The sequence below is a fragment of the Neolamprologus brichardi genome, chromosome 9 (assembly GCF_056152115.1).
Source record: "Neolamprologus brichardi isolate AB-2024 chromosome 9, ASM5615211v1, whole genome shotgun sequence".
Lineage (NCBI taxonomy): Eukaryota > Metazoa > Chordata > Actinopteri > Cichliformes > Cichlidae > Neolamprologus > Neolamprologus brichardi.
The window spans coordinates 38236349-38250915 of NC_142112.1; the positions used below are offsets into that span (position 1 = coordinate 38236349).

General features: G+C 43.0%; 1 protein-coding gene across 1 annotated transcript in view; it reads right to left on the bottom strand.

Moving 5' to 3' along the window:
* LOC102799570 (sodium channel protein type 3 subunit alpha-like) overlaps window positions 1-14567 on the bottom strand; it is a 281657-nt gene that overhangs the window by 53635 nt on the left and 213455 nt on the right. The window contains exon 23 of the mRNA XM_087846568.1: window positions 1542-1665. Within this exon, the coding sequence (XP_087702694.1) occupies window positions 1542-1665 (124 nt within the window). The remainder of the gene's footprint in view (window positions 1-1541; window positions 1666-14567) is intronic.

Here is a 14567-nt window from a genome sequence, read left to right on the forward strand (position 1 = left end):
GTATCAGGCTTTTCCCCATCAAAGCTTAAATCATCTCAGCTTTTACTTTGAAAATATGTATTCAATTCCTATAACTACCCCAGGACATTTATTTTGAAAGTCGGGCACTGCACGTCTTTGTGCGTTGCTTTGCAGCGTTGTTTCAGAGAGCAGCAAAGGCAAGGATGATGTTTGACCTCAGGTTATTTGACTGATGACCATCTGTCCCGCTGTAGCTCCTATAAATCACAGCTACTCTCTTCTTTTGCTCTGATAATGACCTGCTCCACCTTATCTTTCTTATCTCGGTACAACGTTGTGTAAAGTGCATGTGAAGAAAATGAAATCTGGCAATATGCAAATGAACAGCTGTGTGTCATCTGCATACAGACAGAAATAAATGTGCCTGAAGTTCTGCAGCTACCGCTAGAACATAACACATCATATTTCACCTCCGCTCTCCATGAACTTGCCCTTCATTGGCTGACGTGAGCCCAATAAAACTCCAGTGTTCCCCCAGTCTCTCTTGCTCCCCTGAGCCTCTGCATCATTGCCACACTAGCCTGTGCCAAACGGGGTCTAAGACAAATCTCTGCGCTCCAGGAGGAAACCGGCTGAGTCAGGAAGGAAACAAGGTGTTTGCTTTTCACCTGGGTTAGTCAGAACAGGATCATAAATCTCTTGCTGAAAGTTTTGGGGCAAGTGGGAGGTGTGGATGGGCTCTCATGGCGAGTGAAACCACGAGAGTCTGAAAGGATACAGCTCCACTGCTTCAACAGATACTGAGATACAGGAATGTTAAGACCAGTATGGTGGTAGATTTACAACTTGATATGAAAGCTGGATTAAAACATGGAAAAAGAAGGGACTGAAGAAATCCGCTTAATAAAGTGAAACGGTGTTTTGGAAACTAAGAAGATGGAAAACAATCTTGTGAATGTGCATCATGGTGGAGCTGAAGTAAGGATGTGGTTTTGGGAATGTTGTAACAAGTTACAAATGACTCTGTTAAAAATGTAACAAACGATGTAGCTTTTGAACGATTCCGTTAAAATAAAGATACATTTGATTGCTTTGTTTGGTTAACTACTGATTAACTGTTGATTTCTCAGGTTTGACATTGAGCTTTAACACTACTGGTACTGGGATAAAAAACACTCCCACTCTTACAGATGCTGAACTAATGACTGGGCTTAACAGTGACCGGGATGGCGTCATCACCTATGAAGATTTAGACCCCAGAGGGTTAATTAAATACAAGAATTCTTTCAGCACATTTAGTTGTTTTTGACATCGGAGTTGTTTGAGTTTAAAGATAATGAATAAAGGCTGAGAAGGACAAAAAAAATCTGTGGATGGGGAGATTAAAGAAGTTATTCTTTGCAGTATTACTTTTCCATCTGTCCATCAGCTTACTGAAACAGGGAGGCATCCATGGACATGCTGCCAGTCCATCTCAGGGACGCAACACATGCTCACATGCACAGCAGCAGCCAATCAAAATCATCCTTTAAATGAAGGCGCTCGCCTTTAATTGTGTGTGTGTCTGTGTGTGTGCTTACTATCTGGGAAACAGTTGTCAGGGTCCATGGCCTCTTCAGCCATCTCTGAGTACTCATCCTCTTCCTCTCCAGGCTTCCTCAGGTCCACCGTGCTGCCCTCTGATAGGCTGATGTCGTCTTTCGGCTGAATAAAACAAAAACAAACAACCAGTCATGGACTCGTCACCTTCACCACATCGACCTGCGACTGGTTAATATCACCTACTCACGATTAAAACGAATAAACAAAGAATGAATAAGTAGATAAAGAAGAATAGAAAACGACTGCACAGATTAGGTGAGGGTGGGTTGGAAAGCAGCTTGCAGATGCAACAGCTACTGTAGGGAGGTTAAAGACAATTATGTAACCTGCCCCATACTGGAGCTACCACTTGGATGCATGCAGAAGGACACCCGCTAACAGGATTGAGCTTAACTCTGCGTCTTGCCTGAACTAATGTTATCTAATGCTAACAGTCAGTTTAACTCTGAGTGAAAGGATTCATTGGTGCCAATCACAACACTAATGTGAGCAACCAATACATGTCAGCTGTTTTTAAACTATTCTTCTAAATCTTTCTGACTCAGAGTGTTTAAGCCAAACCACTAAAGGCTAATCAGTCTGAACATGCTGCCAACTGATTGGTCGAAAAGTGAGGTTTTTCAGTTGCTATTTAATATTTTGTCATTAACAGTATAAAAAGTAGTGGTTAGAACAGACCTGTTATGAAGAGTCAAGCTGAGTGTTTTCACTTTGACAATCCTGGTTATTCTTCCTTCTGACTCTTAGATTGACTTTAATTAACAAAACTGAGTTAATGTTGTATTAATTATGACTAAAACCAGTGACTGAACCCATCAATCCAGTAGGACTTCCCCTACTGAAGGAACGGGAAAAGAAAGAGTCTTCTACAGGTCGCCCCCTGGCGGCCATTAAAGACGGTTAAAGGTACTTCCACGCTGGCTCAGTGTTGTCATGCTGGTGAACTGAGGCATGCGCCAAAATCAATCGCTTTTCTAATCATATTCCAGCCCTGAAGCTGGATCAGATCTATCATTAACTATAAATACTTACAGGGCTGTGCTGATGTCACAGTTAATGCTAACAGTGACCAACGCAACAACCATAACCACAACATAACACAACAAATACACTGTAACAGATTTAACCTCTAGTGTGTAAATGATTTACGCAAGTCACCAAACTTTTAATCAAAGTCCTTGAAACCAGTGCTGACTATCAGCAGCCTCTTATTCTCATTCTCTGCTGTTATGTGCACCCATCCATCCACCCATCCATCCACCCATCCATCCACCCAAACCTCCTCCCTGCCTTTAAGGCTTTTAAATACTTCAGCTCCAACTGCTGTTGTCATTTCTCTGTAATAAAGGAACACATTTCAGAGTGTGTTTTTAATAGTCCCTGGGCAACAATGGAGCTCTAACACACACACACACACACACACACACACACACACACACACACACACACACACACACACACACTTGACATTTTCATTTGTTGACAATAAGAAATCACATCTCCAGTAAAGTAAGGCTTCCTGCTCGCATCTGAATTTGTTTCACTATGAGCGCTGTTCAAGCTGTTTGTATGTATTTGTGCGTTTTTTGTTTGTGCGATTGTCGCTTTGCTGCAGTCGAGGCTGAATGAGTCAGATTTGATGTTACGTAACTGACAGGAATCCTGGCTGAGAAAACAGAGACGCCACCTTCCAAACCTTCCCTCCCGCCGCTAGGAAAACTGCCGTCTGTTCGATCTGGGCAAAACTAGACGTTAGGAAATCCCCCCCCACCCCCACCTCTCACGTCCTCCCTCATCCCAGCGGACTTCAAAGGTCCCTGTTTGCTAAGCATCATGGGAGTTTAACTCTACAAAGGGACGGGAGAGATGGAGGGATAGGAAACAGGTTTTCTGCTGAGGCCTGAGGAAGGAAATTTGGCAAGTTTTGTTGACTGTCAGGACAAAAGACACAGCAGGGGTGTGTGTGTGTGTCTGTGTGTGTGTGTGTGTGTGGACAGGTGAGCTAACTACCTGTGTCAACAGCTAACTCATGAATACATTCAGAGTCTGGGAACAGAAAGCAGCCACTGTGACGAATGCCAGCCTTGGACACACACACGCATGCAAAGGTGAAACCAAACAGACGTGAATACACGGCTAATCTCTGACAGACACACACACACACACACGTGAAGAGACGCACACATAACGTGGATAATATAATATAACACACACGCAGCAGCCTTGGGCCAAAACCTCCTGACGGCTGACGTCTATAATGAGCGGTTTAAATGTATTTCGAGTCATAAGCTGTTTCTATTGTGGAGCCAGAGAGGAGCAGCAGGCAGCGCAACACATTCACCAACATTAGAGTCACGTGTAATCTGATTACTGTAATCCAAGTAAGAGAACAAGTACATAAAAAACAAAAATTACATTTAATGAAGAGCGTCTGTGCATTGAGTGCATCAGCAGGTTTATTTAACTCGTCTTCACTCAGTAGAAAAGCTTTCTGTAATTTATTCAATTCAATTAAATTTTGTTTATGTAGCACCAAATCACAACAAAAGTCGCCTCAAGACGCTTCATAGATACAGAGAAAAACCCAAAAATCATATGACCCCCTATGAGCAAGCACTTTGGCGACAGTGGGAAGGAAAAACTCCCTTTTAACAGGAAGAAACCTCCAGTAGAACCAGGCTCAGGGAGGGGCGGGGCCATCTGCTGTGATTGGTTGGGGTGAGAGAAGGATCACGGACATCTGCTGATTTGAAAGATTCTGATGTTCTTTTAAGGAAGACAAGTGAACAAAGACCACCGAGAGCAGCTTTGTCTTTTGTTTTTGTCCACTTTATTAATTTAATGACAACAAAAAGTGAAGCTGGCGTGGAAATAACTTAAAGCTGCAATCCAGAGATGGGGAGTACTGTAATCTGATTACTTTTTTCAGGTAACGAGTAAAGTAAGGGATTACTATTGCAAAAACGGTAATTAGATTACTGTTACTTTCCCGTAGGAACGCTGCGTTACTGCGTTACTAAAACCGTGATATTTTTGTGAGAATGTCTCATGACAGTGACGTAAGCGAGTGCAACGTTCGTGACAACAGCTGTGTGCAGATCAACAATGGATCATATATCGAGTGCAGAGAGAGTATGAGCGTGCAGCATTTAAAGCGTGGAAGTACTGACCTTACTTTGAGTTTGATTCCATAAAAAGTGACAAAAACATTAGTGTCCGTTGTGCGTGGGAAGAAAACTTCTTTTTACAGCGAAAAAACCCCTAAACTTCCAAACAAGCACCGAGTAGCTACGACGTAATGGGAAACTCACAGAGAAACTCGCGGATTCTTCCACTGACCGCTGCGGCACACCTGCACCAGGGTAAACCTCCGCCTACCCCACTCCTGCTTTACAGGTGAAAATAGAGCAACAGGACCGCTAGTCTTTGACTTTATTTATTTTCTGTTGTGTTTTACTTGCATCTATTTGAAAGACTGAGTGTAAACACACAAAATATTTTATTTTATGTGCTGGAATGTGCAGAAAATAGGTTTAAATGTTAAACTAATTTCTTCCAGTCAGAGAATGTTGCAGATAATTAAATGTTTGCTTGATGCATAAAGTTAAAAGATTAAAACTAATAAAACAAGTTTTAAAAAGAGACTTTTCCATTTGATTACATTTTGTATGATGGATTATGTAGAAAAAGTAGAATTGGGCTGAAAGATCTATCACTTTATCACCTATTCAGGTTGTAAATCGTGTTTTTAAAAAGTAACTAAGTAACTAATTACTTTTGAAAATAAGTAATCAGTAAAGTAACGGGATTACTTTTTTGGGGAAGTAATCGGTAATTAGTTACTGATTACTTTTTTCAAGTACCTTGACCAACACTGCTGCATTCTCCTAGTGGCCAACAGGGGGCGACTCGTCTGGCTGCAGAAAGGCTTCCTGTTCTCTTCTTATTTGTCCTTCTGTATTTTGTTGTAGTCTGCTCTCTGTGTTCTGGATTATTCCGTGTTTCTTCATATTTGTTAGCATTATGTTCTGATTTTTAGCTTTCCTGACAGCGTTGGAGTGAACTACAATTAAGTGCAAAATATTTTGAAGTATTTTATCTAATCAACAACTGGCTGTGGAGTAAAAGAAAGAAAGTATTTCAAGAATGTTTATTATGAATCTTCATAATGACGTGGAGCGTACTCTGATAATAATTAAATATTAATAAAAAGTTATTTTCTTGTCAGTTAAATATTGTTTGCAAACAAAAGGAAAACAGCTTTTGAACAAAGTGCGTGATTTAAAATAATGTTTGAATTTCCTCTAAGCTGCATTTGTGTGACTGACTTCTTCAGACTTCTGTGTCTCGTCTCCTCGCAGAGTTTCCTGTGTTCACAGCCGTTCTGAATCAATCATTTAACTGTTTCAGGTCTGTGATAATACTTCTCCAACTTATTATTAGAATCAGAATTAGGATAACCCATGACTCGGTCCGGCACTGCTGGTGGTTTCTAGATACCAAGATGGTTCCACTTACAGTTTATGGGCCAAAATTAAATATTTTGGAGCTCAAAATAAGCAAACGGCTGAATTCTTAAACTCAACGAGACGGCAGCCCAAACACTAAAGCTTCAAAAGGCAGAAATCTGAAACCGATGGTGACGTCACAGAGGCGTAATCCATCTTTATATACAGTCTATGCGTCTGAAACCCTCTGAATAGACAATAAATTGAAAATCCACAACAATGGATGTTTAGTTGTTTGTTCAGCAGGTAGCTGCCAGAGTGAAAGACATTTCATTCATTCATCAGCAAAGCCGAGCGCGTCGCATTGTTCGTCTTCACTAGGCAGGAGGAATGGCATGTCCACTACTAACGAGGACCAACACGACATTTTTTGTTCCCTGCAGTCTGCCCTTTTGTTTGCTTCAATTCAACAAATGCAGACATAAGATATATTTGATATTTACACAAGGCTGAGAGAGACGGGGAGAGGGAAACGAGCGAGGAGGCAGCAGAGATGGATGCAGGCAGAAGTGCAGACTCTTAAATTTAGTCAGATGAGCAGCAAGTGGAGAAACATCTTCTGCAGCACAAAATAATGACATCACACATGCAGAAAACAGCTGAGCAAGCTGGTCAGGAAACACGCGGCGCGTTGGCCGGTCAGGGTGAACGTGGACAGACGGCAGGAAGGCTTTATTAAAATGACATTTCCACCAGTCACTGACAGCAAACTACAACATAATGCCCCTTCTTTAGATGCATGGCAGCTAACTCCAGTGTTATTTACACTGATTTAATGTGGGGATCATGTCACATGATCGCCTGGGTTCCTGTGTCTTTACATCAACAGCAGAAGTTTGAGTTTAAACTGATCTTTGCTTCTTCAGATGAACCGTATGTCCTGTGCTGGTCCCGTGGGCGAGGATGCCTTTCTGTGTTTCTCAGAGTAACTCTGCAGAGCTGCAGCTCGAGATATCGACATACAATCCGCGAGGTTTTGATGTCGGCCGTTTCATAACAGACAGGAGAAATCAAAGCCAGGCCGCCGCGTCCACTTCCCACCACCTGTCTCTGCAGACAGCACCTGGACATCTGCTGGCGGGGATCCTGAACTATACCGGGGTCAGAGGTCACCAGCTTGAGACCGTGGTAGCAGTCGGGGTCACGGTGAGTTTTACTAGCTGACATTTAAGGTCGCACACACACACGCAAACAGCTGTGAGGACAGAGTACAGCTGGCACAAACAGAGGAAAGTCACACACATGCTCAGCTGTTACATTCATGCCTGTGAGAGCCGACGACCAGCTTCAGTCCACTCGTGCTTTTCCTCATGTTGCTTATTGGTCTCCTGCTTCACTGCTGGATGTTCAGACCAAACATGGCCAAAGCTTCAAAAAATGACATCAGTGCACTGAAAAGCAATCTTTTTTCTGCTTTCTGCTCTATATGATGTCACAAAGACAGGACATCCTTAATCCTTTAAGACCTACCATAGAACCAAGTCCACCAGAGCTTATATTATATTTTTACATGCTGTGGAGCCATTTTTGGGAGCATTTCAAGTTGCTATACATCAATACAACCATTATAGCCCAGATTTTAATAATATGTCTGCATTAAGTGCATAGTAATTACATAAATTGCAAAAAAGTGCAATAAACTACAAAAAAATGTAAAATCGTTTTTGTTTTTTTAACATATATTTCTAGTTAGAGAAATTTAAGAGGCTTATCCCTCAAAACTGTAAATACAAAAAAGTTGCACAAAATAGTTTCCCACCACAGGAAATTTATTTTGAGTGTCTTCATAGTTTTATATTTGAAATACACCAATTTTTATACACTGCAGGAAAAACAAAAATAAATATTATAATGCAAATTTGCAAAAAAGCAGCATATGCATCAAAATAAACTATTTCCAGCAGTGCAATATGAGTCCTAAGCATCCCAGAAACCACACAGAAAGTCATAAAGTCAAAGATAACTTTTAAAAACACCAGTATAGGCTCATGAGGCCCTGATGGTAAAAAACTACATTTCCGCGAAAATGACGTCACTTCCGGTTTCGGGCAGGTCATGGCGGACATGCGATAGTTCGTGCTGATGGACGTAGGAAGTGTTATGAACAGCTGATCGGATCGGCAAAGCGTGTTTCTGGAATATTATGTTTTTGTTGCTGCAAGCGCTTTTTATGCAGTTTTTGCAAAACTATATGTGGAAGGAAACTGTGACCGAGGACAAGCTGATGGCATAAGATGTAAGTACAACTCCTCTGGTTTCATGTGCAAAAACAATTATTGCGCTAGCTCACGTGGTTGCAGAGCTACCGGGATTTAAAAGTAGTTATGCAAAACAGAGCGTGCTGCTCTGACCGGTTTTAAAGGGTTAATATGGTCGTCTCAGGCACATAAGCTCCGCCTACCAGCAGTTCAAACCCTCTTTGTGGGAAGAACTGAGGGGCTGCATCGAAGCCCAGTGTGAACTGTGCAAAGCTGCTGTAGTAAAGTCACAGAGTGAAAACACGAAGCTGGAGCTTTAACCTAAAGTCCAGCGTTTGCCTCACAGGCGTCCTGATGGTGTTTCTAAATGATCTAAATAAAGAAACGCGCTGCGGCTCACTCATTAGTTTTCCAACAACAGTGTTGGTCTTTAGCTCGGAGAAAGCAGACATGTCAGGCTTCCTGGAGTCTTTGTTTTAGCCCAAATCACAGCGCGGACGTGGCGTTTTTATGCCTAAACTGAAGCAACAGTTAACCTTCAGCTTTTGTGTCAACCCTCGGATGTGTTTGTGTCTCTGCCACCATCCTAATGTGAATTTGTCTTTAAAGCAGCAGTGTTCCTGTACGCAGCTGATCTACGCAAATCTACACGGTTACGTTTTAACTGCAGTGAAACATGTAAAGAGTTGTTTAGGACGAGCGTGTGAAAGGCTGCAGTGATGCTGCAGGGATTCGCTGCCGTCTTTGGCGGGAACCGAAAAGCTGGGCACAAACTCCTGTTTCAAAGCAAGAAACCCGACGTCGTGTATTCTTGAAATGTTTCCATTTGATCTATGAAGCTTTTAAACAAGAGCAATTTTGACATTAGAGTCGTTGGGAGGTCGAGAGGTGTTATAAAAGGAGGCAGAATGCTTTATAGATGATTATGAAGCTTCGTGATGGTATCCAGGCTGCAGCCGCTGCGCACCTGAAGCGCCGAGCAAACGATAAATCACAGGAGCTTTTATTTGGCGAGAACAATGCCGTCTTAATAACACTCTTAAATTATTTAAAACTTTCCCATCCACTCGGAGCAAAAGGATCTGAAGGTCAACTGCCGATGACTGCCACTTTGGTGACCTTTGACCTTAGCTGTTGACCGCGGGCACGACGACCAGCTGATTCCAAGCTTTTACAGGACAGTAAAAAAGCACATTCAGTGATTTATAACACCATTAAAGGCTCGGTCAGCTATTTAATCATTACATAACCAAACCAAGGGTCTATTAAAACTGGAGTGCCGGAGCGGCTTAACAGCTTCTATTTACAGTGAGCTGTTTGTGTACTGGAAATAAATTACATACAACTGAGCTGGCGGGAGTGGGGAGATGGGCCGAGAGATATAGAGAGGAGAGAGGAGAGAGAGAGGACGACAGCAGAGGGGAAAACAAGGAATTACAGCTGGGAGAGACGTAACAGGAGGAGATGAATGGCTGCGGCGGCTTTGTTAGCTTCACGACGACTGATCAGCTGTCGCAGCTGCACATTTAAAATAAAGGATTTTGGCCTTTATTCGCTTACATAACAGAGTCTGTACGATTATTGATATTCGAGGCCGGATAAAGAGTTAAAAATCATAAAGTGGTAACAGTCAAACTCGTCTCCTGAGTCTGTGGCCTGCAAGCTTCTCCCCACACACCAGGAGAAACCACGCTTCTGTCAAACTAATGAACATGAAAGACTCACGAGTGCCGACATCAGCCCGTCCTGAACTTTAACCTTAACTCTGAATCATCGAGAAACGGGCGAGAACAAGCTGCAGCTAATCGCCGCTCGCCTGCTAAAGCTGAACATGAAAGACGCCACTTTGACTGTGAAGACAGAGACACACCCTGAAAGACCCATAGAGGGAGAGCGTGCTATAGAGACTGAAGATGTGACGTCATTCTGGGGTAAAACCGCAAAGGATTGTGGGAACGAGTGGCAGGCGGTACTAGCGCACGCAGGCTTTCACATGAAAACAGTCACACAGCGATAAAAAGAAACAAAAATGTCAAGAAGCTGTTGTATTATTAACTGCAATAGCTGGTCACATGACAGCCACGGGAAGCCGACGGGTAAAGAGATCGTTTTTTATCGGATTACGTCGTGGAAGAGAAATTGTTCACGCCATGTTTCTGAAGTAACAAAGAGGCGACGGATGTCCTGGATTGCAGCCATTCGAAGACCAAATATAACGTTTCAGCTCACGTGTTAGTCTGCTCCAAGCATTTCCACAAAGGTCAGTCTTCTGTTGTAGTTATCATAACATAATCGTTGATGTAGGTTACAAATAAGTCTTCATTTGAATTGAATTTGTTGCGCTATGCTGCTTTGTTCACTGTGGCTTTGCGGGCTAATGTTTGTTGTGTTTTGTAGGAAAACCAGCCAACAAAATGCTGGAATGTGATCCAGACTGGGCGCCCTCTATCAACCTGGCCATACAGAGTTTAAAGCTGCTACCACAGCGAGATTTGATCGTTAAGAGAGAGAGCGAGATCAAAACAGCCACGAAACGTCGCGCATATATGTGCCCAAGTGTTGTACTGAAGCAAGCAAGTGATGAATAACTGTTTTCCAGTAAGTTGTTTTGATATGTTGCTGTTGTTTTTGTTGCATTGTTGATTTGTTTTTCACCGAAGCAGCTAATAAAGCACAATGGATTTTTACAATTTTGCATCTTTCCTGTAAGATTCTATAATAGAATGAAACAATAATGCCAGTTATAAATAAAGACAATAATTGAATGAATTATGAAACTCATTTTATTTCTATTAGATCTGAAAATGTTGTGTAACACTACAACCTGAAACAACAAATAGATTGCGTTGGCCTGTACAGGAGATAAAGGACAAATGTAAGAACAGCTGTGAAATGGAATAGTCCAAATCACCAAAGTAAACTGGACCTGGGCTTGTTGCAGGATCTGAAGTTACTAAACATTTTGTGAGTGTATGAACTCACACTTAGGACCATATAATAATAAATATGTGCGTGATGAAAGTCGGGCAGCACACTAACGTCCTTACTCCACTCTGTATGCTTATATGGGTCTGACGCTTTCACTCCTTTGATTTTTCCTCGTACTTTGTTTTGCCTTTTCGTCACGTCTGTCTTTGTACGGACCTGCCGTGTTCTCCGTCGTTTTGTACATCACTGTTTTTGGGGAAAATAAAATGCAAGTAGGGATTAAAACCGCAGAAATAATGATTACCGGTGCTGGAAATGCTAGCGCTTGATGGAGTTTTTTGATTTTGTTGCCACGGGTACCCACAAAGCAATGCGCAAAAGTCACGTGGTCTGTCGATCTCTATAAGTAAACCCAGGTAAAACAAGCAGATATCAGCCACCTGCAACCTGAGCTCTGAGTGACAGCCTGCTACGCCGATCACGCTGTCTCCATCCCCGGCTTAACTTTACTGCTCTCAGCGAGGTTCATATCTGTCTGACTTTTACCTTAAACATCACAGTCAGAACACACAACGTGGTTATGATAGTTGTCCTCCTTTAAATGTATTGTGTGAATCATAAAAGTCAAAGTTGAGCCAACATGCCACGTCATGGCTGAGCAGGGATCGGAACCATCGGGGAACACGTTCATTCGTTTTAGTCTCTACAAGCTTCATTGTTGGGTTTAAGAATGAACGTGAGTTTGGGGTAATAGCATCAGCTCTGTATGGTGACAGACGACCCACAACTGGCACTTAGATGTGAGACCGACGATCCACATGTGACTGATTGTGTGGGTCACCTGCCAATAGGAGGCAGTCGGGTGAGTTAGGAAGCATCTAAGAAGTACAGAACAGTGTTTTTATAGAGTCTAAAGTTGGACTCATTCTTAGAGCCTGCCTCAAGTGGACACTAGAAGAACTGCAGGTTGTGTACTCCCACATCGTAGTGGAACAGCAGATGTGAATTTGTGAGATGTCCACAGCTTTGATGAAACATGAAACACAGTTTAATAGACAGAGATCAAGAACTACTTCCCTTCTGGGCATTAAGTAAAACAGATTCGTTCTCTTTTTGCAGTGAAACGGGGAATAATAGGACTTCTTGACCCTTGACCCCGACACTAAACCACAGACTGGTCCGGTCGGCGCTGACAGCTCATCTAAGCCCAACTACACATCGCAGAGCGACGTGGAGCTACACCTGACCCCAGCTGCTGACTAATGTTCAGATCTCGCCAACACCTTGCTGGTGCATTATTTAACTGCGTAACTAGGTCACGAGCTGGCCAACACGCATCGTCTGACATAATAAAAAATCATTGTTCATTCATGTTGCTGAGCCAGCAAGAAGGCTCGCCCAAAACAACAGCGGCGTGAATTATTTAGATGTCAAAATATTACGTGTTTAACAAAAACACAACAGCCATGTCTATTACTCATGGTCAAACCCCCAGAGTGTGTGTGGGTGTGGCTTTGTCTACAGCACAGTTACACTAACAGTCGGTGATGACGCTGAACAACGTCACATCGCCGCTGCCTCATCTGCAGATAAACTCTGAGCGTGCAGGTGATCGGGGATGCTGCAGGACAGCTTCTTCGATTATAAAGCATAAAAATATCAGAACAGCCAAAACCGAGCACAGATTAAACGGCAGGTTAAACACCACCTGTACAAAGACTGTGCATCATAAACTGTACTTGTGAAGTGTGCACACTCTCAGGCGCCAGATTGGCCGCTGAGTGCAGCTAACATTAGCAGGTTAGCATCCACGTCCCTGTGCTGTTTGTAGTGGATGTGTATCAGCTGTCACGCTGACTCTTTCCTAGATCCCTCACATCTCAGACCTAACTTTCACCCAATCAGAAGGAAGGTAGGGCAGCCTTAAAGGGAAAGGATGTAAAATGTTATTTTTCAGACAGGGGACGAGCTGAGGGGTTGCACTTGGGTCCAGGGTGAGTTACAAAAGCTAAATCATGCAAAGCTACTCCAAGTAGATCCAAGAATAAAAGATTGCAGCTAAAAACAAGCAGAATAGATCAATACTCATCTAATCTAATAAAGTGCTTCCAGCATTGCCTCAGCGCTGCCTCACAGGAGGAGCTGTCCTGGCAGGGGGAAGCTGCTGCTGTGATTGGCTCATGGATCTGTTGCAAACTAAATGTTGCAATAAAGAAACGTCTTTAATACTTTTTCAGAAACAAAGCGTTTCTCTGGCAACATGAAAAACCAGCTAAATAAGTCCTGTTACAGTTCAAATGAGCTCAATCTCAGACTGCTCTAAATGATTGGCTTCTACATTTTTTTTCTACTCTGAGATCTTTATGATGTCATAGAGAAATGATTTCACTTATGTGGTCATCTTAGCCAAAGTTCTTCCAAACAAAAGGAAACCAGCTAACACCAGCATTCAGAAAGTTTTCTCAAATTTTCTCAGATTCAAGGCGAGCGACAGAAGTGACAACCAATGAGAACGACGGATGCCGTTGATTGACTTATGAGAGGGTGACAAATACATTTAAGGGTTGCCTGGGCCCAGAATGTCTGCTGATGCATGATGAACGGACTTCCTGTGTGGATGCGCGTTCATTATAAGACAGCAGTGCTACAGGAAGTGCTGAGCTGCGGCCATCCCCGAATTAAACCCCGAAAAGAAACTTTCTAAAACAGAGATGCTGGAAAAACAGGGTCATTTTATAATGGTGGTGATCCCTCCCCACGACCAGAGTGGACGAACCAACGAGCTTGTTAAACTCAGAACAATGGAAACCTCACAGCTGTGTTTGTTTCCTTCTCTGTCTCTCGTAATTGTTAAATATTTCAGGGGGTTCGGGAAGAGGTTTGGTCACGTCGGGAAACACGTCGTAGCTCGCTGCACCGTTCAGTTCACAGTTTACAAACGCTCGCATTCAGCTGGGAGGATTTCAGGCGATCTGAGGGGAAATGAGACAATCAGAGTAACAGGTAACCGAGGAAGACGAGGATCAGTGCCTGTTCTTCTCTTTTCTGCTGAATGTCCGAGTGAATTAAGAAAAAAGAATAAAGGGAATGAGATGTTACAGCAGTGGCAGAGAGAGAAAACAGCCCTCTTGCATCACACACACACAGGAAACTAAGCTTGATGCTAAGGAGTTGTGAAAGCAGCGATGCGCTGAGTCCCTCTTTCTGTTGTCCCGCCCTCCAATCCAGCCTCCGTCTCAAACAGCGTCAGCGTATCCACCTCTGTGAGGACGACGCTAACCTCCAAACGATTCTGCTCTAAAACCAGATTCGGACGCTTCCTCTGAACCTCCAGCAGATGGTGATCGGACCCTCACCAGGACCGGCCCTC